Below are 25761 nucleotides of genomic sequence, written 5' to 3'. Positions count from 1 at the left end.
TTTCATGAAAACGATCATAAAAGTGCCTATTTTCTTGGCTTTTGTATTTGTATTAGATTAGTGCTGCAACTAGTTTAAAATAAACTAATTATCTACAATTACCTTAAAATTATCCTGTTACTGCCATCAGGTGTGTAAAATGAGAAATAAAATGTTTTCCTTGCAAAAGAAATGAATTAGTTTTATTCTTATTGGCACGTTACTACTGAACACTCCAGCCCGTTAATATCACGGGAGCAAGAAATAGCGGGCAAAATCTCACCCCGTCATTCTCACGGGAGCGAGAAGGAAGGGGTTAAACTTATTAATACATTTTTAAGCTAGGTAAACATACATAATAGTTTTTCCTTTACTGTGCTATTCTACTTAAAAGCAGAGTAATAAAACTGCTGTCCAGATTTATAGAAATTCTGTATCTCACAAGTAATTGTTCAAGTTTTAACTTGTAGTCAATATATGTATATAAATTACTAAACATAAAATAAATATATAATAAAGTTAAAAATAGAGTTTTAAAATAAAAGCTGTGCGTTTTTAAGGAATCTAGTGATACTATTGTACCCTATACAGAAATAGATACAACCTACAGCTGAAAATATTAAGAAGCTGTCTACAGATGATGATTTAGTGCGGTATTGATCATGAATTCATGTCTTACTGATTATATTTTGTCTTGCAGCAAATTTAGCAAAAAATAAGTGTATTGTACAAAAATGTACTAATATAATCACCTGGTTATCTCATGTAATGAATTGAATGTACACTGAAAGTAATTAAATACATAATCAACATTGCCTCTAGCATACATTTTATTATACAAAGATATATAAATACAAAGACATATCCATAAACAATACAAATATTACACAAATTTCTATTTATATTTAATTTTAAAAATAATAAATACAACAGAGAAATAAATATTTTTGTCAACATAGAATCCCTTGGAATAGCATAGAAGAGTTCTGAAAAACTTCAATATAACAACTGCAACAAACAATGCTTGACATTATTCAAAATCCTGAAAGAGAAGATATTAAAATAAAAATTATGCAAATCATATATTTTAAGCAACTTGAGTATTTTTGTAGAAATGTGCTTTTAAAACTAAAATTTCTACCTTGAAAAGTTTTTGTTTTCATCATTTCATTGATAAATTTTGACTCATCAAAATACATATTGTAACACCATGCAAGTATACACCTGCCTTATAATTTAGACAGATTTTGAACACAAAATTCCTTTTTGAATGAAATTATTGATTATTGACTCACGAACCCATTAAGATTGACACCTAGTACAGGAAAAGCTGACTGTTAAATGAAAAGTTATTCAGGGTGTTCACTTTTTTATTTTGTGCACAACTTTTCTCAGAAAATATTTAACTTTCAAAAACATACTGTTTTTTTTTCCCATTATTTATTTAATGGTGCTCAATTTTATTGCTTTTAATATTTAAAATAATTATGATATTCTAATGTAAATTATTGTTTCAAGGGAAGGTATAGAAGAAAAAGTACTTCTAAATATATATTACTTACATACATGAATTTATCAATTGCATTTCTTTTTCGGTTTATTTTTATGATTAAATTTGTTATTGGATTCCTTCGACAAAAAAAAAAGTCAAAATTTACAACATTTTTCATATTAAAACAATAATACGTAATGAAATTGAAACCAATTCAGTAATAAACGAAAAAAGATTGCTCAAAATTTGCTAGTTAAAAAGGCAAATAATTTTCCAATACTGTAACTAATTTATATTTCAAAAAGTTTTTAAATTACTTTAATGGTGATGCTTTGAGAAATTCATAAGTTTTCCTTACATAAAAAACACAAGAGTTAGATAAGAATAATCGCAGATTTGAGCAAGTCACGATTTCCATAATGTCTCTATATAACTGGTACAGATGTAAGACAAAAAATGAAATGTTTACATAAATATTAATAACATTGTTTACATCTCTGAAGAAATTTCCTTACTTCACTTTTTTTTTATTTATTTAGTTGCTTTTTTAGCTAAAAATTTTTCTTAAATACTCCATTACAACGCCTACTACAGAGTTCTCCCTTGAAATAAAAAAGCGCAAGATGCTTCCTCACAGAAAAGGGTACATCGAATTTTTAAAGGGCTCTTAATTAACACAATAAATATTTAACAAAATGTGTACTATTATGTAGTGGCTGAATTTGATTCTCAACGACTGTAAAATTACCATCTTATACTATTTTACATGTGTATTTCAAAAAGTAGTTCTCATCCATTATCAAAATGAGAAAAATTTGTAGTTTACGAAAAAAAAGATATGCTAAAAGAAAACCATTGTGCACACTTTAAAAAAAAAATTTATTGTAAAACTTGAGATTTTTTTTTATAATTTAAACTAAAAATTATGAGAAAAATAAATATTTAAAGGTACATTTAAAAAAAATATATATTTATTTCAAAAAAGTTTTAATATCCCTTAATAAACTTATTGATACCAAAAAGAGAAACTTTGAAAAATTTAACCAGGTGAGAAAAATTCTTACAAAGTAAATATTTGTAATGGTATCAAAATCAAACCTATTAACACGAATAATTTTTTAACAGGAATATTAACAGACAGTGTCATCAAAGGGCAGTGAGGAGGGGTGGCCCTTATCGAGGAAGTACACTACATACTACATGCATTTTCATTTGATACAGAAAAATTAGTTGCCATTTTCTGTAGATTAGTATAGCAGGTGTTACACATTAACCACTTTCAATATATACTTTTCAAACTCTAGTAAAAAAAAAACTTTGCTATAAGACGCACACATCAATGGTCACAAACGAAAAGAAACAATCTAATCTAATGAATAATTCGGAGGAAAACCGGACTGAAAATATTTAAACCTGTTTGATTGCCAGAGGACAGGAAAGTTAAAAAATAATCTTTGAAAACTTCAACATTTCAATGTGCAATTAAATTGGTTCTGATGTTTTTCATCTTTTTTAACTTATAAGAAAATCGTGAAATTTCTATAACTTTTTTGCTTCCTTCGCACTTAAATGTTGGTTTAGTGATTCCTATTGCGTTGACATTTTAAACTTCTGTTTCAAGAAAACTTTTTTTTCGAAAAGGTGTATTTTTGCCAAATAAAAAGATTTTCTACTATTTAAGAATAGATAAATAAGTGAAATGTAGGTGTTATTAACATTATTTTTAGTAACCATAAATTAAAAAACTTTTACAAGGCATTTTACTTGCTTGGACTAAAAAAATTTTCGTATTGCAAAAAATTGTTCTACCAAATAATGTCTTAGAAGGCATTCAATATTGTACAGGTTAGTTTCAAGATGCTTCAAATCAGCATTTATTTTTCTCTCTTTAACCTATATATTTTTAAGCTATGTTAACAAGGTAGGTTTTTAAATATGATTGTGTTTGCACAATCAAAATCTTATTGTACATAATAAAATTAAAAAAAAGTATTTCATATACATTAAAAAAATTTATAAATAAAACACTTTTTTTCATTGAATAGGGGAGAGAACTATTAAAATGAAAATTAATAAACTAATAAATCATGTAGGGAATGGTTTCGCCGTTTCAAGAATGATGTGGTACAGTATGAGCTGCTACTACCTGGCGATTCCATTATGGGCGATCGGTATAGGCTACAATTGATTCGTTTGTGCCGTGCATTAAGAGAAAAACAGCCCGAATATGAGCAAAGGCATGACAAAGTTATTCTTCATGACAACAGTTGGCTTCATGTCGCAAAAAATTTTTATAAACGCTCAAGTGGGATATTTTACCACACCCGGCGTATTCGCCAAACATTGCTCCTTCTGATTACTGGTTCTTCCTACGGGCGCAGCACGATTTGGCAGGTCTACGGTTCACTTCTTTTGCAGAAATCGAAAATTGCCTCTTAACTTGGATCGCCTCAAAAGAAGAGAAATTTTTTCGAGATAGAATTCGAAAATTGCCAGAGAAGTGGAAAAAAGTAGTAGCCAACGATGGACAATACTTTGATTAATCTGTTCATTAATTTTGTTTCTGAAGGATTTTTAACCACAAAAAAAGGACTGAACTAATTTGTACTCCCAATACATAACTAATTATTTTATTGAGCAATAAATGCATACTAAAGGCAAAACAGGACATTTTAAACCCAAATTCTAAGTCCTGTTGTCACTTGGGCCCTTTCTGTTTTTCTCTTTCATTTGAAAAGAGAAATGAAATGTAAATTTATTTTTTTTTAAATGTGCAAACATTTCTACGTAATTGTAATGATCTGCATCGTTATTTTCAGGGTGGCCACTCAAATCAGATTTCAAATTTCTCTGATTTTCCCAGGTTTTCCAGATAAAAATCTTAAAATTTCCAAGTTTTTGTTTCTTTTTTCTTGTAAAGTGTAGGATGTGTACAAGAAAAGTGTCGGTATTATAAAATATTTTATTCAAAATATTATTTTTTTAACATATTATCTTGAAAAAAATAATTTATTTTGACAATTTTCAAGATTTTTTATTTAATTTTTAATGTTTTGGTACAAAATTTTGAATCAAAAATCATTAATGCAACAATTGTAAAGATTTGTTGACAAACATTGCGGTTAGCGATTGTAAAAATATGTGATTGGTTGGTTTGCTGAGAAAAAAATAATTCATAGATTTCTTTGTATGGGAGTAGAAAAGCTTTCAGAAAAAGGGTGCAATATAAAGTCTATTATTATTAAATTATAACCAACTAATTTTTGGAGAATTAAAAATACAAAATCAGTAAAGTTAAAAATACAAAAACATTTTGTCAAAATAGAAAAAAAAAATACCACCAAAGCATCGGAACAAACTTGAGCCATAAATGGATTCAGCCCAAGAACAGAATTTAAAAACAGAAATTTCCTAATCCCTTTTTCCACCTCCACCAGAATCTTTCCTAAATTGAACAGTCCCATAGCGGTCAAAGGTTTCTACATTCGTTCAGCAACCGTGGCAGAATTTTATGTGGCATTCTAGTTTAACAGAGCTGTAATGGAGCAAATTTTGATGCAAGCAAAGTATCGCTAAGTTGATAATATTTCAACTGTTTGGCGATACATTTCCGTTTAAAAAAAAGTGGGTATAATGGATGAAATAATTTAAATTAAAATAATTTGTAGATAATTTAAATTGGTGAAATTAAAAAAATGATCAAAGAAAAAATTTCCAGCTTTTCTTTAAAATTCCCTGATTTTTCCAGGTTTTTATCCAAATTTCCCTGATATTTCCAGGTTTTTTCCAGTATAAAAAGAATTCCCTGATAATTCCAGGTTTTCAAGGTTTTCCAGGTGGGTGGCCACCCTGTCTGTATCTCTGTTTTATTAATTTTTTAGCTCCTAATATTTATCCTTTTTTCAAAGTACTTTTTTTCAAGGGAGGAATCATTTGAAAAGAATGCCTGGAGGTAGTTATCTTAAAAATCTTTTACAATTTTTATACATTATTTAATAATAATTAACACAGATACATAAATAACAGAATACAAAAAAGGACAGTTTTCCTTGAAACTTAAATAAGTTCTTCTCTAATTCATTAGAATATTGTGGGCAATCACTGGAAAATAGTACTTGAAATAATTTGGAGATATGATTTCACGCTTAATAGTTTGTAAATACTTAATAATCATTAAAGAAATTCCTGGCTTTTGCTAATAGAAATATTAAATAAACAATTTGGAATGTTTATATCAAAATGGACACATCTAATTAGTAGCGGGACTGAATCGAGAAGAGACTAAAACCGCAATGAGAATGAAATGGAGGAAACAAAATGTCACAAGACTTCAAACTACTAAAAAAAAAAATTAGTATTAAAAGATCAAATGCCTTATGATAATTAACCATGAAATGAAACTTTTATTGTTTTGAGGAAGTACTAATTAGTGTTAAGCATAGACTCGCTCTTAGAGGCTGACTCTAAATTTAAGCCTATTTTATATGTGTTAAAGATTTTATATGTAAGATTAAGCTAAAATTTGTAAAGATATAAGACTAAGTAAAATATGTTTGAGATTAGTATATTGAGATCACTTATTTAAAAATTAGCAAGTAAATAAAAACTACGTCATTAGCCTGAGTATGGAAAATGTTTCCAGACAATGAGTCTCAGCTAGTTGTCAAGCCCAGCTGGGACTCATCTCCAATAAGGATGCATTAGCTTCTTATTATGAAATACTAGAATGTAAGCAGATCAAAAAATTATTAATTATTACAAATGAAATTATTTATTTTCTATTTAAAAAAGATAATGCACATTATGATGAGTTCCGAACTTAATAAATTAGATAAAAGAAATAACTGACAAAAATATAACATTTGTAATCTTTAAAATCTTTGTGACTTATAAATTATCGTTAGAATAAATTTAGAAAGCTTCTCCTAATATAATTTGAAATAATTTAATCTTAAAATATTTTTCAATTGCTACAAGAATTATACTGATAGAAAAAGAAATTTATGTAATTTTCATAAGCTTCCCACAATTTTCTAGAGCTAGATACAAATTTAAATTTCTGCACTTGATAATTTATTAAAATATCACATTCCATTAAATTACAATAGAAGTATTTTGAACAATTTCCAAGAAGTTCTAATTAAAAAAAAGTACACATAAAATCAAACTCTTCAAAATAACTAAATACTAAAAATAATAAATAAAAAAAAATAAACAGTTAAAATAAAAAATTTAAGCAGGTATGCTGGTAATAGTAGTAATGCTCTTATTCACATAAACATCTCTTCTTCAATGTTTTTTTTTTTTTAAATGTAACAGAAGATAAGAAGCCATTAATAAAATGAAGAAATTGAAATTTTCAGCAGTTTACAAAATATTTAATTTATTTTGTTGTCAAAGAAAAAAATCTGTAAAACTTAAATCTGTAAAAAATAAGTAAAAAATTAAATAAACAAAAAAATGAATAACTAGAAAACAAAGTAATTGGTAATTTGAATTAAAAAATTAAGTTAAAAAATGCTAAATAATTTTGCCTTATTTTTAATTCTTTATTTATTAACTTGAATAATGTAAATAAATATTTAAAAAAAAATGTCCTCAGTAAATAGGAAATTTATTTAAAATATTACTTTACCAGTTGCTTTGGACTCATATTATGGAGAATTCGTTCAGCTTTTTCAATGTCACCTCTGCCTTCCATTCTTGCCAGCAATAACTTCGATGCATTGTTCTGTGTAAAAGAATACACAATAGGTTACAAAAGTAGCTAACAATTTTTTTTAAACCAAATTTAAATTCGTTAACTTAAATCTAAAACATTGCATATTGGTTTACTTAAAAAAAAAATTTAATTAAAAAATGGAAAGGTTAACAACAAATTACGAAAACAGCTACAGTTTAGAACCAATTACAGGTTTTATTATTCTAATATTACATAAGTTTATAAAGAAAAATTTTTTTTTGTTAGATTAGAAGAAATATACACAAACCTTCAGTTCAAGGACTAAATCCATTCATTTTCCCCATACTGTAGTAGTAACTACCTGGCTATCACACTGTTTCCTAACCAACCAAGGAACTTAATTTAGAAACTATTAAGGACATTACATTAGGTTGGATTTCAATAAGAACTATCTTACACAGGGTTACCACTCAAATCTGGGAGAAAAAAATTCCCTGTACATATTATACACAATATATTAAGAGGAAACAACAATTACTGTGCTCTTGCGTGAGCTATATTGGGCTAACTATTTTTATTAGTTTTAATTGGTGGAAAAACAGTGAACATACTTAAATAATGCTTTAGCAAATGAAATAATTTAGTATAGCTGAAATATAAGGGTGAAATATCCCATAGATTACGCTTTGAGGAGTCACCATTTTTTAAAAGACAAAAATAAGAAACAAAATTCCCTGTATTTTCCCAGTTCATAAAGAAAAAATCAAAATTCCCTGCATTTTCCTAGTTATTTTAAGTGATTTTTAAATTGCCTGTATTTTCCAGGCTTTTCCTGTGGAGTGGCAACCCTGTTAGAATCAGAGAATGATAAAATCATTTCTCTCCTTTCTTTTGGGATCCTGAACAACAATTATTCGAGTCCTTACAACATAGGATCTAAATAACAGTGAGAAGCATTTCAATTATCGATTTGAGAAACATTTGCTTTTAAACCACTTTAACCAATATTTTAAAAGCTGACATAGTTGTTCAACAGAAACTGGTCAGATTGTTCCAATACAGCCAACTGAAATTTAAATCTTGGCCCTGAGAAGTAGTACAATATTTACATTGCACCAGAGCTGCATAATGGGGGACAAACATCACTGAAGATGTTCAGAAATATGCCATCACAATTTTGATCCATCTGCCCACAAAGTTTAGCACATTATGGTAGAACAGTTTAATAAGGTTACTTCTCTTGCTGATCAAAGTGGTTACCCACTTGCTCAGTGAAGCTTGACTTTGTACAGGAAGTTTTACGATCAGTTGACTGTGGGATAGCTCTGAGAAGTTCATTAACCAAGTACATTGTTCATTAACCAATAATTTCACAAGTAATATTATTCTCACTTAAATTGGTTCGAAATAATTTTTCTTAAACTTAAAGAATTTAATATCAATAAATGGTATATGAACTGATAGAATACTTAAAAGCACAGTCACGTAATACAAATAGAAAATTGCGATCAAGGATATTTTCTTTACAAAATTAATTTAATTTATTCATTTTAAAACTAATTACATTGGATTGAAAACTTTAAAAGAAAAGAGTTAGTTCAGTATTAAAAAAATAAAATTTTCTAATACTGGAGAGGACTTTTTGGAGAGGACCAATTTTTACCACATGAGTACACTAAAACAAAAGCAAATACAATGTGTAAAAATAAACACTAAATGTAAAGAAAATGAATTAAAACTATTTACTTGATTTTCATGGCATGGTCCTGGCAATATTCAGGTTCATTAATATATAAACCTAATAATCCAAGGCCTCCTGTAATACTTACATATATACAATCAAGGAACATAAGAGTTTCAGATACAACATTGTAATTATTTTTATCGGTTTGATTTCTCAAGAAATTCTAAAAATAAAAGAAATTAAAGATGTTTAACTAAAGCAGATGGATATTAAATATTGTATTCAATTTTTCAAGTTTTGATTTTAAAAAAAGGAACAGATAAAAACTAAATAGTCATAAGTTATGTAATTAAACATTTAATTAAAAAAAATTTAAATAACATTTAAAAAAAAAACAATTAAAATAGTGCATAGTTGTCCAAAATAATGTTTTAAATAATAAATTTTTGGGTGGTAGTTTTTATTTGCAAGATGCAAACAAAAATATTTAAAAAAAATATTCATAACTATGCAATGCTTATCCACTCTTTATAATTATGATAATAATTAAGGATGTCGATTATAATTTGGAAAAAAAGAGAGATAACTAATCGGTTTGCACAACACAGACATTTTCTTTCTTAGACTTAATTTAATTTAGTATATGTTTCTAATTGTTAACAGTCTTAACGAAAATATCAAAATAAATAATAGTAAATAATATCAAAATTAAATTATTAGACATAGTTATCATTGTGAATCCACACAACTTAATAGAATTTTAAAAAATATACGGTTAAATGTAATGAAAAAAAGTTTGCTTTACATTCAGAAAAATGAAAGATACTTTAAAACTTACAAAATTCGAGAGATTTCACAATTAGAACACTAGCATAATAAAGACGATTTTCGATACAAGACTTTGGTTATAATCTCCACAAAATAAATTGTACTATATTTTCAGTTATGTCAATGGCCACAGTTATACCAATTGTGGGCATTGTAAACAAATAACCAACACAAGGGTTCAACATAACTAAATGATGACTATGAAAGATGCAAGGAAATCTTTTTAAAAAGTCACAATGCATATAATTATTTGAAGTCTCTCACAATATAGTGAGTTGTTTCAGATAAAGAGTGAATAAAAATGTAGTTCTTTACAATATATATTTGAAGATAAATAAACACACTGCAACCTGTAAATTTAAAATAAGTCAAATATTTAAGATAATTGATTTACTACTTCAACAGCCTTTTTTGGATAAAACAAACTTTCTCAACTTCACTTTGAAATTTAACTATAATTACTAAATAAACAAAACTAAACACCACTCAATCTATAGCTATGAAGCTACATCCAAATTTAATGAGCTAAACTCCCGTAAAACATATTAATACTAAATAAGGAGCTAAGGAATATTTTTAATTTGAATTTTTATTTAATTTATCCTTTTTTTCATTAATAATCTGTGCTATGAAAATGTGCACTTACTTGCAAATCATAATTATGGTTTTCACACAAGAGTTGTAAGAATCTTAAAATAGGCTGCATCAGAACTACTTCTCGGGGAAGTTTGTTTTCTTCGGCATCTTTTGCTTTTTCAGCCTTTTCGGCTAAAATTTCTTCAAGAGCAATGTGGGTATGAGCCCCTAAAAAGAGTTTGATACAAAACTATTAGGAAAAATATCAAAATTTTGTGAAATAAATGTCTTATAACATATTGTTATAAATATAACAGAAATATTAAATGAAACTATTTTAATCTTATATTCTATACGCAGACATTTTAACTTAATTAGTATCGATTTGAAACAATAAATATTATTGACTGCATTCATTGATTAATGTGCTTTAATCTCCAGTATTGTTTTTTTTTTTAACTCTTAATACTGCCATTCAAAACTAAACTAAACTCAGTGACACAACAGCCCATAAAGGGCCAAGGCCTACTGTGCCCATCTCAGTTTTCTTAACATTGGGCTCAGGGGTGCAGAAGCAAGATGTTGCGGCTAGGTGGTCAGTCGAATGCGAAACCCCCAGTGTTTAGCCCCCAAGCATGCTTGGTACTCATTTATCGACCCACTGAAAGGATGAGTCAACCTTGCCCAGCCCGAGGATCGAACCCAGAACCTGTGGCATGGGAGCGCGAAGCTTAACAGAAATTAAGGGATTGTCGTGATGATGACTATTGTTGAAAAGACAAAATGCAACACAATATGATGAAGTAAAAATAACTAATTAGAAAAATATTTACCAGGGTATCTGTTACATTTAATAAATTTCAAATTCATGACTTAACGAAGTTACTATTTTCTCTGACAAAAACACAACAATAAATTTAAAACAGCATTATAAAAACATTTATTGAAATGGTAATACCTACTATTTCAATGTCAAACCAAAGTTATTATACTCTGCCTCTTCATATTTATAGATTTTAAATTTTAAAAACAGTGTAAAGAAAGAGTTGAAGCCATAAAATAGCTGAAAAAATACAAAAGTGAATAATTTTTTTCTTCAGCAGAATTACATTCGAAAGATACTTTTCTTGTTCATAGGAAAATAAAAGAATACTCCTGAATTTTCTGTTCACATTTCGGAATAAAAAAATTTACCAATTACTGGCTTGCCCTCAGGTAGAATTTTAAATTGATAAAATAAAAATAATAACAAAAATTCTGAAATCACAGAAGTTTCAAAGATAATTTGCTCCAGAAATGATGTTTTTCCTTTAATTTTTTGAAAGAACACCATAATTTTTATAGAACACGATAAAAACATTTTATATTTTAATCAAATATGGGAGTGGTGAGTGGGAATTTTGTTACAAATTCAGATATTCGGAACACTATAAAATTGGGTATGAGAGGGGTAAATTCCATTTTAAAAATTTAATCGGCGACCTAAATCCATGACTTTTCATGATTTTTTTTAAAAAATTAGTAAAAACCATGACAAATTTTGCTCAATACCAAAATTCATGACTTTCCAGGTGCGCAGATACCCTGTATTTAAAAAAAACCTGGTAGATTCCTTATTTATATCAGATAATAATATTACAGGTGTTATTATGCTTTTATAGAAACTAATAAAAAATAGCATCAGCAGAAATGCAGAAGGGATATATAAAAGCAAAAAATAAATATACATTTAAGAATATTACAATAATATAACAAATAAATATACCAAAACAAAAGTTTTATCTCAGAAATTTTCTAACAAATAAATAAATAGCAATAATTATATAATTGATATGTTTCATAGAATTATTATTAATTATTCTAAAATAAAGAATATAATAAGAAACACCTGTGTGGTGACCTGGTGAAAAAGAATAGCTTCAACGTAGCTCATACATGTCGTAAAAGGCGACTAAATTGGGTACCCAGCGTCCGGGGATATGAAAATTTACCCTGCCCCAATTTAGGGCATACGGGTAAATGTTTATGTAAATCCAAAAAGATATACAAATCATAAAATACACAAGATACATAAAAAAATGGCAACAGCCCATGAACATGGTGGGCGAGTAAGATAAATATTAAGCTATAGAACAAAAAAGAAATTTAAAACCAGGGAAAAGCCCCAAAACAAGTAAAATTCTAAAAGTAATTTAACATCAAATGCTAAAATGAGCAATTTCAAAATCTATAAGAAATTAAAATTTGGGTGAAATAGTAAAACTTTAAATTTACGAATCATATAAAACTCAACAAATAAAAAGCTAACATCGTAGTGTAGATAGATAAGATGATAAAAGCAGGTGTAAAGTTTTAAAAGTTGATAGTTGAAATCAATAAGTAAAAAGTTAAAATGTTGGCACGATGGAGGGACAGTCTAAGTTCAGAAGTAATAGTTCAAGTATTATAGTTTACGTAAAGTCTAAAATGTTCTTTAGGGTCACTTTGATGATGTATTTGATAGTATTTCTGCAGGCCTGATTAGAAAAGAGTTGATGTTCAGTATTATTATTTTGAAAGTCAGTGCCACGACGCGTCTGGAATTCCAGGCAATCAAGTAATAGATGTTTAATATCCTGGAATTCACCACAGAAGTTACAGTTTGGGGATTTCCCGAAAAGGCGGTATTGATGATTACCAAACACGCCATGGCCTGTAAGAAATTGATTTAGGTAAAAATCTGCCTGCAGTCTGGTGACCCTTGGATCTTTAAAAAATTTAAAAGTTTGATGTCCCTTAGTATTATTTGTCCATTCGCTTTTTCACCGTGTCATGACACATTCATTTATTATCGACTTGACCTGTACTTGGGTTAGTTGGACAGTGAAATCCACTCGGTCGAGACTGATGGCTTCCTTGGCTGCCCGATCCGCCTCCCCACATGAGCTCTAGTCCAATTAAGAGTAATACCTTTATGCCATAGCTTTTTAATTGCAATTACCATTGAGCTTTTGTGAGTTGGGTCAGCTAGGGCATCAGAGTCCGGGGGTATAGCTGGGCACACTGCCCCTGGGGATTATATCAGGGAACTGTGTTAGGGGTTGGGCGTGGGGCCAACTACCCCACCCTGTAAAGGACCTCCAGTTCAGAAACCTCAACAATGTGCATATACCGGGCTCTGTTTTACCCAGACGACTCAGCATGGGAAGGGATAACCTTGCAATAAGCTAGACCATGACTATAAGCTAAATATCCTTGCAGTTCAGGAAATCAGATGGTTGGGAAAAGGCATTTTTGATAAAAAAAAAAAGGGAATGCAGAGTATATTACAGCTGCCATGACAAATCACACCATTTTGGTGTTGGCTTCATTGTGAACAAAAGAGTCAGTAGGGCAGTCATTGACTTTCAGGTTATAAGCATGAGACTCTGTAAAATAAGACTGAAAGGAAGACATTACAACATAACCCAGATTTGTGCTCATGCACCGACTGAAGAGAAAGACTATGCGGAAAAGGACTTATTATACGACCTGTTGATGAAGAGCTATAATTCCTGCCCTGCACACACAGGACATGAAGATGGTAATTGGAGACTTCAATGCTAAGATCGGCAGAGAGGGATTTGTTAGATCCCATGCTGGTGATGAAAGCCTTCACTTTGATACTAACGGAAACGGACAGAGAGGTTTTGACTTTGCTGTGTCGGAAAATCTGTTCATCACAAGCACGGCATTCCCACATAAAGATATACACAAGCTTACTTGGCTGGCCCCTGATGGGTTAACTGATAACCAGATGGATCATATACTTGTGGACACGAGACACCATAGCAATGTGATGGACGTGAGAAGTTTTAGAGGAGCGAATGTTGACACGACAATGTCCTTGTGATATCCAGAGTCAGACTCCTATTATGCAAGAATTTCTATCACAGGAGAGAAATCAGAGATTTCAAACCTGACATTTCTAAATTAAATGATCAAAACATTCTTAAAGAATATAAAATTAAATTCTCCAATTGAATTCGTGAACAAAAAGGGAAACTAGGCTTCACTTTTGACTGGTACGCAATAAAGGATAACATTTTGACATCTACACCTGAGGCTATGCCAGATCTGGAACGACGAACCCGCAATGAGTGGTTTGACAATGATTGCAGAAAGGCCACAGAAGACAAGAACAAAGCCTATAGATTAATGCTACAAAAGCATCATACTCACTAGAATTTCATGCACCAGATAAAAGAAAAATTTGGTTCACAATAAACACGCTTAAATAAAATAATTAAAAAATATATATAAAAAGAATAATTTAAAGGTAAATAATAAAATATAAAAAAAAAAGTTGTGACAATCTGTTGGGAAAAAGAATATAAGAGTAATTCAAGTAAAGTGGGTTAAGCAGGTATAACAGCTTGTTTTACAACAAAAGTTTCAGTAATCTGCAATAACATAATTTTTAGAGTAATAAAAAAATCACTTGAATGACATCTTTTAAATAAAAAAAGTACAGTACACTCTCGATTATCCGGTTTGCGGATTATCTGGTTTGTGGATTATCCGGTTTGCGGATTATCCGTGCTCATTCTGGAGTCACACGAAAAATATAAAGAGAAACATTTTAAAGATTAAAAAAAATTTTATTCATGAAGTTACAACACTACCAAATTTTTGGAAGCAATATTCGTTAGTGGATTGAAGCATATCGAATATCAGCAGCATGGTCAAAGGTAAAATCGTCTACTTTATCACGATCTTCGAGAAAGATAATATCGCTTGATGAGCAATCTTCTTCAGATGCTCAAGAAAAATATGATAACAGTATTCTCGAACAAGCAAAAGAAATCTGAGGTTTCTAAATTCTTGACGTAGAAAATTTTGAAGATTTCTTTCAAAGTGATGCATGTGAGCCTGACTTCCAGTATTTGACTGATGAAGACATCGTTATGTTGTTAAATCAAATAGTGATGATAGTAACTGATGCAGAAGATGTAGTAAATGAGGGAAATACAATTTCTATTTCTGCTGCTCTGTGGAAATTTTATTAGATTATATGGGAGGATTTAATTACGGTGACATTACTGCGGTTCGTAAAACATATGACGAAGACGCATTACACAATTTTTTAAAAGGAAAATTTCCAGTTTGATGTTATGCATGCAAATGTCAGTAATTTTTATATTTTTTGTACTGATATTGATTTTTTCACTAATTAAAAGAGTTTTCGGATTCTCCGTGCTCCCTGTCCCGGTGATTAACCCGTATAATCGGGAGTGCACTGCATTTGAGTTGAAAATAATATGTTTGATTAAAAAGTTTGAGATAACAACCTATACACATTGAAGGAGTGTCATTGAGTTGAATGACAAAGGAGCAGGAATCAGCTGTGTTCAAATGCTAAAATGGCAGTGATTCAAAACCTTATATACTTGGGTATTAAGTAGACACACACGTGTACTATCAAATATTTCATCAAACATGTAAAATAATTGGTGCTTTCAGACGCTATGGACCGACGCTATGGAGCCGAATCAGATAGTGATTGAATGAATTGTGAAGACGTTGAATAGAATGCGAAAAGCATCCTTTTGCATAACGCGCAAAAGTCGACATGGTAAAGAAGAAGAAAAAGTTCATTTTCGGAAAGGGGATATTAAGCACTTTTTAAAAACACCCAATGAAAAAAGCACCCTCAAGGGATTTTAAAAAACGAAAATAAACACCTTTAAGCCCTTTTTAAAAACGCTACGCACCATGTAATAATAATGAAAATCGAAGGGAAGGTTTGTTTAATATTTTTCTGAAACTTGACATGAAACAAAAAGAAAACAATAATTTGCAATGATGATAAACTTTGTAATCTATTAGTATAATAAAAGCAGAACAATGAATAAAAAAACACACACTTGGTCGTTATCAGAACTTAAGCTTTCATAACTATTTATAATAGGAACAAATAAGAATCAATAGTTACTGCTTATTTACTGCCCTTGTAAGTAAATAGTTAAGACTAAACATACCTTTTCTCCATAGTCTGGGTCTAATGACATCATTTCTTTAAAAGTTTGCAGCACTTTAATGCAAAGTTTTTCCTCTTTTTTCTCCAACAATCTTTCAGTTTGACATATAAGTCTAAACAGCAAATAAATAAACTATGTGAGAACTAATAAAATGTCAAATAACTGATAATGTATTCATAAAAAATTTCAAATTAGGAGTAAGCATTTATTGAAGGAAAATGATAAAACAATAGCATTTGGTATAAAAATTCAATAAATCAATTAAAAGTGGTATCTTTACCATTTGCATGTACCAAATGTTTTTGAAAAACATATTTCTTTAAAATTTTTTGGGAAATTTAGTACATTATACAGAGTAATTGAAATATGGAGGCATATTAAATTGAAAAAAGATTTATTTAAGAGATGCAATAAGTTTCCTGCCCTTAACTTAAAGCAATTTATTTTTTAACATAGACTTGCTATAAGTATGTTATAAATTTTATTACTCTATAACTTAAATTCTATGATTATTGCAAAAATATTTTTCCTAATATGTTACCCTTGTATTCAAGAAAAGTAGGGTAATCTTTCTGCTGGTAGTAAATAGAAATAACGAATATTATGTACAAAAAGAATTTTGAAAGGCAAGCGTCAGTCTTTTAAAAATATTTAGTCTAGTGTTTGCTTATTTTAGTACTATATCCAAGCATCTAAATTTATTATATTGATATTGAGATTTGTTAATAGCACAAAAACTGTTATCTTTTAAAACTCTTTCCGATTTTCGCGTTGCTAATGATTTATTTTATGTTATTCTCATGTTTGTGAATAAATAAATTTAATAAATTTTTCACAGGAGTAAAAATTCTGTTGTGAATCTATCATAAAAATAAGCTATCCTCTAACGTAACAGTTCATACAAATAATATTTAAAAGAGAACTGTTTAAATAGTTCTTCAGACCGGAAAAAATACTCCACATTGCTTACGCGAAGGAAGCAAAATAAGAAAGGGCAATTAGTTATATATTAAGAAATTCTCTATCCAACTACAAATGACTAAATCATCTTGTTAAACATATAAAAAACTTTAATAAGACTAATTAATGTAAGAAAGAAAACTAAGACGCAAAAGTGGCATAAGACTCATTAAGTGATGTGCGTGCATGAGCCATTTTATCATAAGATATTTTTAAAAAAATACTTTTTTTTTTGTATTTAAATATATATAAATATATATATACATTACCAAGTACTGAAATGTAATTTATATTATTTTGAAATGAAAAAAGTATATTACAATGAATTATACATAAACAATAATGCTATAAAGAAAATTAATATTACTGTAACGAAAATGTATGTATAATTAAACAAGGTATGAAGAAAATTATACTTTTTTTAAAGAACTCAAAATTTATGGCACCACATATAAAGGTCTAAATCTACTACCTTGCAAGTAGATTTTAACTTTTTAATTCCTTTTTTGTATTAATTTGCATTAATAACTAAACCTTTAAAAGTCTAACGAAAAAGAAAGCACAAAGAACGATATTTTTTAAAAATAAAAAAAACTAACTTTCTAAAAATTTACTGTACATTTCAATTTAATGTACATTTTTTGTTTTTAAACTTAGTGAATAATTCCAAAATTGAACCATTTTATTATAAAATGCTTAACAAAGTCATAATTTATCCTTTCGAGTAGCCATAATTATACAAATTATTACAATATACTAATGACCAAGCCTAGTTGTATAATTTTAAACCATGAATTTTAAAAGGATGCAAATATATTGTAATATATATTCTTTTAATAAGAAAATATATATTCTTTTAATTGGCATTACTTCTTGTTTCTTTCTTACAGTAAAAATTTTCAGAACATTTTTCTACTAATTGTTTTCAATTAAAAAATAAGGAAAAAATAACAAGTATTCTCGAATATTTATATTCAAGCAATATAAATAGAAAACAAGACATTAAAAAGTGTAATACATATCAGTTATATTTAATTTTAAGTTAAAAACATATTTAAGTGAATTATTACATATTTTAACAATTGCAAATATATTTTGATAACAGATACAGTGATTAAGAAATACTTTTACTAAGAAACTTTTAATTAAAAAAAACTATTAAATTTCATTAATGAATTGCTAAGCATAATTGATAAGTGATTGAATTCCACCTCGGTGAAAACCAGAGTTTATAATCTTTTATATAGGTTTCCTTTTATAAATATGAGTATAACTGTTTATAAACATTAATATTCAGTATAAAGATATTTCAGATAATAATTTATAAAATATTTATTTATTTTTTATTTTATTTCCAATGGCAATTGAACATCAAAAAGATGACAATAAATCTATAAATAAGAGCAAGCAATTCAGTAGCGTTCCCAGAGAGATTTCCGAGCGAGAGCAGGGCACCTAGACAGGTGAAACAAGTCTATTACCTCGTGGAGGTCACACAATGTACAAAAGGGATCATGAACCACGTTGATGCGACGTAGATGTTTTTTCAGGTAATCGTGGCCAGTTCTCAGACGAAACACGGCAACAGATTCCATCCTAGGCCACCGAGGGACATTGAGAATCTGTTTAAGCCATGATTTATTGGAATTACGATTTTTGAGTTCCTCGTGAAAAGAGGCCCTGAAGATGTTCTTTATGAGACTTTTGATATTATAGAAAGGGAGTCTGCAATTAGTTCTGTGTAGGACAGAGGCTCCCTTTTTCGCCAGGAGATTGTAATTAATTGTGCAATTAATTAAAATATTAATTGCACAGGTTAAGTGTGAAGAAAAATACTGAAAATACCCTCACATTTCATACATAGATGTTTTTTAAAAGTTCTAAATCCACCACATGAATCCACCATTTTCACATTTTTTCCCAGCTTCAGTTCCATGAGGGAATAAAAGTTCAGGTTGATGCAGAACATCAACTAACACTAATAACTCTGATTGAACTAGAGGATGGAGTTGATCCTCCAAGAGGGACATGATATCCTGAAGACATCAAGCAAATACACAACATTAACATCTGTGTTTAACAAAGTGAGTCCTTAAAATTTCAAACCCTACAAGACAAATAATTAACATTCTTTTCTAAAAATGTTAATAATTTAAGCATAGATTTTTAATAAATTATCATCATAGTTGGCCAGACAGCCCAATGTGAGCCAATGCCTTCCTCTGAAAATATCTCCATGACTACTTCCTGATTTTTAACAAATAAAAGAATATAAATCAATCTCAAAAAGAAAGGAAAATATTAAAGAACAGTTGATCATTTAAATAAAAATAAATTACCCAATTAAAAAATATCTTCACGTTCTGATTAAAATAAAATGCCATTTTAACAGCAAAAAAATTACAACATAGGAATGAGAAATTTTCGGAAGTAACAACGTGTTTGATTTATCATGGTTCAAAAAACTAGTAAAATTGGTAAAAAAAATTCAAAGGTCTAAGAATGGATTCAATTTAACACGTATCAAATACCAACAAATTGTTTAAAAAAAATTTAGATTGATAGAAAATTTTTCCAAATGAACATTTACAAAAGGAAAGTATTAACGTACTCCATTTTCAATTACAGTAATACATGAATGAGTTTATATCCTTACAGATAATCCCCAGTTCAATTCTCACCGTCATAGCTACATTTCTTATACATTTTAATGTTTTTTTTTAATGATAATGAAGACTTATAAGTACAATAGACAATCTGGTATACTAGGGGGTGCACAACCTGCGGCTCGCCAACCCTCAATGTGCGGCCGTGGCCGTAATCTGAACAAAACAAAAAAAATTACTTTGTTTTTTAAATAAAAAAAAATTTGGAAATTTCAAATTTACGCATTAAGTTTTTGACGCACCCAATTACACTCAATGTAGTTTTTGATCGTTTTTTTTTTCGATGGTTACCTCTACAGATTTAGGCATAGTTTTGAAAATCTCATTATTTTTAACGCATCATTATTACGATATACGAATTTCTAATTTTAGTTATTACTTTTGACGTTCTTCGTGTGCTCCGATTTCATTGTAAATCCAATGACTTTCCGGTAGTTATTGCTGCCAATTTTCACGTACTTTCTGGAATCGCGATTTTTAAAAGTTATGAAACGCTTTATTTCTGCAAACTCCATGAAAAATCTGATCCACTTTTGATCCTTTTTCGGTAGCTACGCATTTCCGCATGGTTTTTTAATTTTTATATTTTAGCACGATATTATTATGAATCGCAATTAAATAATCACTCATTTAGAAAACCATTTCTTGACGTGGTTTATTTGTGCCGATTTTATTGCAAATAAAATTATTTTTCATTCGTTATTTTGGCAATTATTGTTACACATTTCTACAAGGTTTTGAAAGTCCAATATTTTTTTAGACGCTATTTCGATACTTTCCTTTCGCATTTAAATACATAAAATTATGACGCGTTTTATTTAAACCATTTTCACCGTAAATATAAAGGGATTTTGACAATTTCCTTGGTAGTTACTACTACGTTTTTACCCGCGATTTAAAAAAATTCTGATATTTTTCATACAATAATTTGACAGCACGCGAGTTTTGAATAGCACATTAAAATAACTACTTTTTACGTGTTGTATTTGTGTCGATTTTTACATAAATATAAGAGGTTTTCCGAGCGTTTTTTTTTCTTTCCAATTATTGCTACATTTTTACTTCTGATTTAGAATATCCTGATATTTTAGCACAATATTACAACTCTTAAAATCCGATACTGTTTAAATTTTTTTTTTTTTGAAATTTAAAAAGTAATTACGTATTTTAACAAAATCGATCCCTTCCTGAAAAGAATTTTAAAAAAACATGTGTACATTTATATTAAATTCGTTCCCTTTTGCTAAAAAATAATTCAAAACACGTGTATATTTCTTTAGACCCATGAACAAATGCAAGTTTAACATCACACACCCAACCTATTTTTTTTTTGTTACATGATTTAAAAATCACATGTCGAGTTTCGTATTTACACATTTTAATTCTTCTCATAATTTAAAATTCACACATCGTAATCCGTATTTATGCGATCTTTAAATTGCGCATCGCATTTCGTATTAACAATAACGAGATTTGAAAATTATCCATCGCGATTCATTTTCATGCGATATAAAAACCATATATCGCGATTCACACATTTTAAAAATCATGCGCTGTGAGTAATCTTTTCGCAATTTAAAATTGTACATCTCAATTCATATTCACGCAATTTTAAAATCACACATTGCGTTTTATATCTACGCAATTTAAAAAGCACACATAGTAATTAGTATTTAGGCAATTATAAAATAACACATTGTTATTTGTATTAACGTGATTTAAAAATATGGAAATGAAGAACACCATATAGGACAAATTCCAAAAGTGATTAAGTTATTTGCCCTAATTTAATACTACTTCTGTCGAAAGATTGTTTTCCAGAATAAATTTGGCCTGCTCAAAATTACAGAGCAGTCCGTAAACAAAATGATTAAATTTTCATTTAATGGCTCTAAAAAGCTATCACATGATAAAGTGAATAAAATTATCACAATATTTAAAAAAATTTCAAAATACAGGATAACCATTAAATAATTTTTTAAACCATTTTCTATATACTTACACCATTTCATATCATTCATGATTATACGCTGGGAAATGATTTGTATATTATTAAATTTTAACTGTAAAAAATATAATCAAAATAAGTTTCATAAAATAGTGTAAATGTTACTAATTGTTTATGCATATGTGTATTAATTGTAAATAGCAAGTGTCATGTTAAAAAAATATTCGCCATAAAATTGTAAACAAGTATCGTAATAGTTTTTTATTATTAAGGAAAATAGTTTATTCAAAATTAATGTTTTCTTTCTTTCTTTCTTTCTTTTTTTCCCCTCTCTTTGCCCCTGCGTCATATCATTAATTTAAAATAAATGTTTTAAAGTTTAAGTATATTCCACTACTAAATGCTAAATCTTATTTTCCGCAGAAGGGATTTTGTGTCAATTTTTATCATTTTTAACCCTATAAACTTTCTTTCAATCAAAGTATTTAACTTGCATTTATTTTAATAACTAGAATATTTTTTTTTAAATTTAATTCTATGAACAAATTTTTTAAAGTTAAAATTTATGTTTAAATGGACTTTTGTATTGTGTAATATGATTTTAAAAAAAACATTAATTTTCCCAAAGTTTTTAAATTATTTCTATTTATCTAAATTTTTTTCTGATTAACTGATTCTGATTTTCGGATTCTGTTTTTTTCTTAAGTAATCAGTTTAGAAGTTTTAACTTTAAATATTTAAAAGTATTTAATTTTATACTAAGATATTACAAGGTTAACTTAGAAATAGAATTTAGTGGTTAGAACAATGTTTTTATAACAATTGCTACCTAAAATTGCTGTGAATATGTCTGCCTAAATACTTTGGGTGTCCCATTTGGCATGTGGTCCTTCATTGGTCAATCTGCTATACATGTGGCCCTTCACTCAAAAAGGTTGGGCACCCTTATGGTAGACAAATGGAGACCCATCCCCATTAGGCTGATCATAAGAGGAATTTATTATAATTCACAAGTAGTAAGATATATAGACTTTTCAAATATTTGCCTAAAGAATTTCATTGCTTTAATATCCATCTAAATTAAAAGACTTTATTGAAAATTGATAAGGACTAATATTTCAAAAATAACAAAAATAAAGGAACATAAATACATCGAGATAAATAAAAGACTATTTCAGCATGCAACTGTACAAATCTATATGGGGATTTCAAGAGTAGAGAGTCTCATACATACAACTATAAAAACTTATTCGAAAACAATAGCAGGTGGACATAGCAAAATAGTTTTTAAGACATTAATCGAATTTCTATTCATTTGTACTCCAATAAAAATGAAAACGTTTCAAAATTAACAGAACACTATCAGGTACAATGCTTTAACTTCAGTAATAAAACAGATGAAAATTAAACTACTAAAAAATGCAAGAAGCATTCTGAAACTCACTTTGCAGAACCATTATAAGGAGGGTTTAAAGTACCTTCTGCATCTGAAAAAAAGATTCAGCATCAATAAAATGAATGGCAATCAAATTGATTACTGACAAAGGCTCAAACTTTAAAGGCTATCAGATCAGGAAAGAATTTGATAAGTAGAGATACAAGGTTTGCAGAAAATAACTTGTTTGGACCCATTGTTTTTTATCTGGATAACTTCATTGAAAATATTTTCTTAATTTACCATTAAATTGCTATTGTAAAGAAATTTTTAGTTTAAATATCTTATTACCAGCAACTGCATATGTAAATACTATTTAAATGTTATGCGTGTATACTTCATGATTAAAAGTAGAAGGCAACATTAAGCTTTGGTCCAAACAATAGTAAGTACTGATAGAAAAATTATTTTTATACTACTAAATGCAAAATTATGTTTAAGAGGACCACCCAGGGCCGGATTTACCTATAGGCACACTAGGCACGCGCCGAGGGCCTACGAAATTCAGGGGGATACGAAAAACTTGGGAGAAAATTTTTTTTAAAAAAAATCAAACATAGTGGAATCAGAAAAACAGTTTTGTTTTTCTGATTCCACTGTGTTTGATTTTTTTTTTCTTTTCACGATAAATTTCGCACTCAATAAATTCTTTTTATTCATAAATTTTATCATTAGTTTTTTTTTTTTTTAATTCCGTTGATCTTGCCTTGTTCCGGGTTTTAACATTTATGCTAGTGCCTTTTTTAACTATCGTTTCGGTTCGATAATTTTCAAGTGTTTTGATTTAGATTAATAAGTTTTCCTTTTATTAACTAACTTCTATTTTACTTCATTTCTCAAAACATGTAGTGGTTAATCGTAGAAATAATTAAATAGAATTAGTTAGGCAAAGAAATTTACACCAATCATTTATTTTTTCACTACAGTATGTTTTAATACTTATACCACGTTCCTGTTTTTTTTTTGTTTTTTTTTAAAGCTTTGCATTGCTTTAAAAAGAATTATATTATCCATAAAAACTTTTTTTTAAAAAAACAGATGGGACCAAAATTAATGTCAATGTACCATAAAACATTATAAAAAGAAGAAAATAATAATTTATAGAAAGTAAAAATAATGAGATGCAATCGTAATGCTTAAAACGGAATCTTTTCCCTTCAATGAGAAAAAATACTTTTAAGAATACATTTTAAGTTAGAATTTAATTTGAATCTATTTTAATAATCCTTTAAAGAAAACACTATCATATGATCATTTGTAATTTCAGAAAAATAATACCATGTGTGGACAGTTGTTTTATTTTTTACTCTGAGTTATGCACATATGTGTAGGTATTAACCTTGAACTGGTAGATGGCTTTATGATTTTAAAGAGTGCAGAGATCTTGGAATTTCGTTTGTCATTTTGATTGTCTATGTACCTGCATCTTCCTTATTAAATCTTTTTGTGAACCTCTGGTACTTGTTTTTCTTATATGTGGACCTGCAATGAAAAAATCAGGTAGATATTTACTCATTAAGATATATTTGGAGCTGGCCACATGCAGCAATTATTCCTTAAAGAAACCTCCCAATCATATAATCATTTGTTCTTCCCAGAAAAATAAAACAGTAACTTTACCAGCTTCATGAAGTCAAAATTCGCAACAGCCAGAAAAAGAGAATTAATTGTTTAATTCAGTAATATGTTTCTACCTTTAGAGTTGTTTTCTAAAACTGATCTTTACGGAATCAAGGGCTTTTTCAATAGCTGGAACACTCAAATAACATTTGGAATTACGTGGTTAAGGTAAGATTTTAATAACCAGTTTTACTATAACATGATAAAAAGTAGGTTTTCAGTGGTAAAAAAAAAGAGGAAAAACAGCGAAAACCTGTCAAAAATTAGCAGCCCATAATTTATTTACATGTTTACTATTTATAGCTGATACAAGTAAATAATATATATATATTATAGTTAATACTTGGCAGTAATGAATAATATATGAATACAAAAAAACAATTAAGGACTAAGGATGTACTTAAGCATGTTCATTAAAAATATTATTTTAAACATGTTTGTGACTAAAATTATTGTTTTCTTACTACGTTATCATAGACTCACTTTAATAAAAACTTCAAATAATAAAAGCAATTTTTTAATATTAACCAAGACAGCTATTTTTCTTGTTTAGTACCTTATCCTGTAGCTTATTACAGAAAATTATTAATTTCCGACAATTTTTTTTATGTTGTTGTCCCTACCTGAAAATAGCCAATTTGTAGGGAATAACCCATGTACCATATACAAGCAAACTCTTCATCAATCATTAAAAGTAGGAGCACTCATCCTAATTCGGAACAACATTTATTAGAAAAGTTAATGTCGTAAATTTATTTCAGAAAGACTAAATAATAACTAGAATCATGTATCAGAAAGAGATCAGATTTTTGTTTTGCTGAGTATGCTTGCAGCTGCATATGTCTGTGCGATTTAAAACAAGCTTTGAACTTTCAAATCTTTGTGTAGACG

At 28.6% G+C, this 25761-nt stretch overlaps 1 protein-coding gene across 4 annotated transcripts; it reads right to left on the bottom strand.

Annotated features, from left to right (window-relative positions):
• Positions 1 to 791: 791 nt before the first annotated feature.
• Positions 792 to 25761, bottom strand: LOC147816181 (uncharacterized). Of its 4 annotated transcripts, none has more exons than XM_087158334.1 (8): positions 25494 to 25760; positions 24671 to 24732; positions 23260 to 23302; positions 16242 to 16353; positions 10313 to 10470; positions 7462 to 9061; positions 7107 to 7202; positions 792 to 1021 (listed from the first exon to the last, which is right to left on the bottom strand). In XM_087158334.1, exons 1-5 carry the CDS (start codon positions 25550 to 25552, stop codon positions 10435 to 10437), a joined length of 312 nt encoding a protein of 103 aa, XP_087014460.1. In that variant the 5' UTR covers positions 25553 to 25760; the 3' UTR covers positions 792 to 1021; positions 7107 to 7202; positions 7462 to 9061; positions 10313 to 10434. The 4 variants fall into 4 exon arrangements, with proteins under 4 accessions (XP_087014460.1, XP_087014459.1, XP_087014461.1 ...); XM_087158333.1 differs by having other exon boundaries at positions 8901 to 9061; XM_087158335.1 differs by lacking the exon at positions 7462 to 9061 and having other exon boundaries at positions 25494 to 25761.

Source organism: Parasteatoda tepidariorum, chromosome 2, assembly GCF_982258835.1.
Source record: "Parasteatoda tepidariorum strain Cologne lab strain chromosome 2, Ptep-v5.0, whole genome shotgun sequence".
Classification (NCBI taxonomy): domain Eukaryota; kingdom Metazoa; phylum Arthropoda; class Arachnida; order Araneae; family Theridiidae; genus Parasteatoda; species Parasteatoda tepidariorum.
This window is presented reverse-complemented; position numbering and strand designations above follow the sequence as displayed.

Excerpts from the sequence above, each read along its gene's own strand:
- LOC147816181 (XM_087158335.1), bottom strand. The coding sequence starts at position 25,552 with ATGAAGAGTTTGCTTGTATATGGTACATGGGTTATTCCCTACAAATTG. Across the intron at positions 24,733-25,493 it reads TACAAATTGGCTATTTTCAG|GTCCACATATAAGAAAAACA; the intron begins GTAGGGACAACA and ends TTTTCATTGCAG. Across the intron at positions 10,471-16,241 it reads ACCCAGACTATGGAGAAAAG|GGGCTCATACCCACATTGCT; the intron begins GTATGTTTAGTC and ends AACTCTTTTTAG.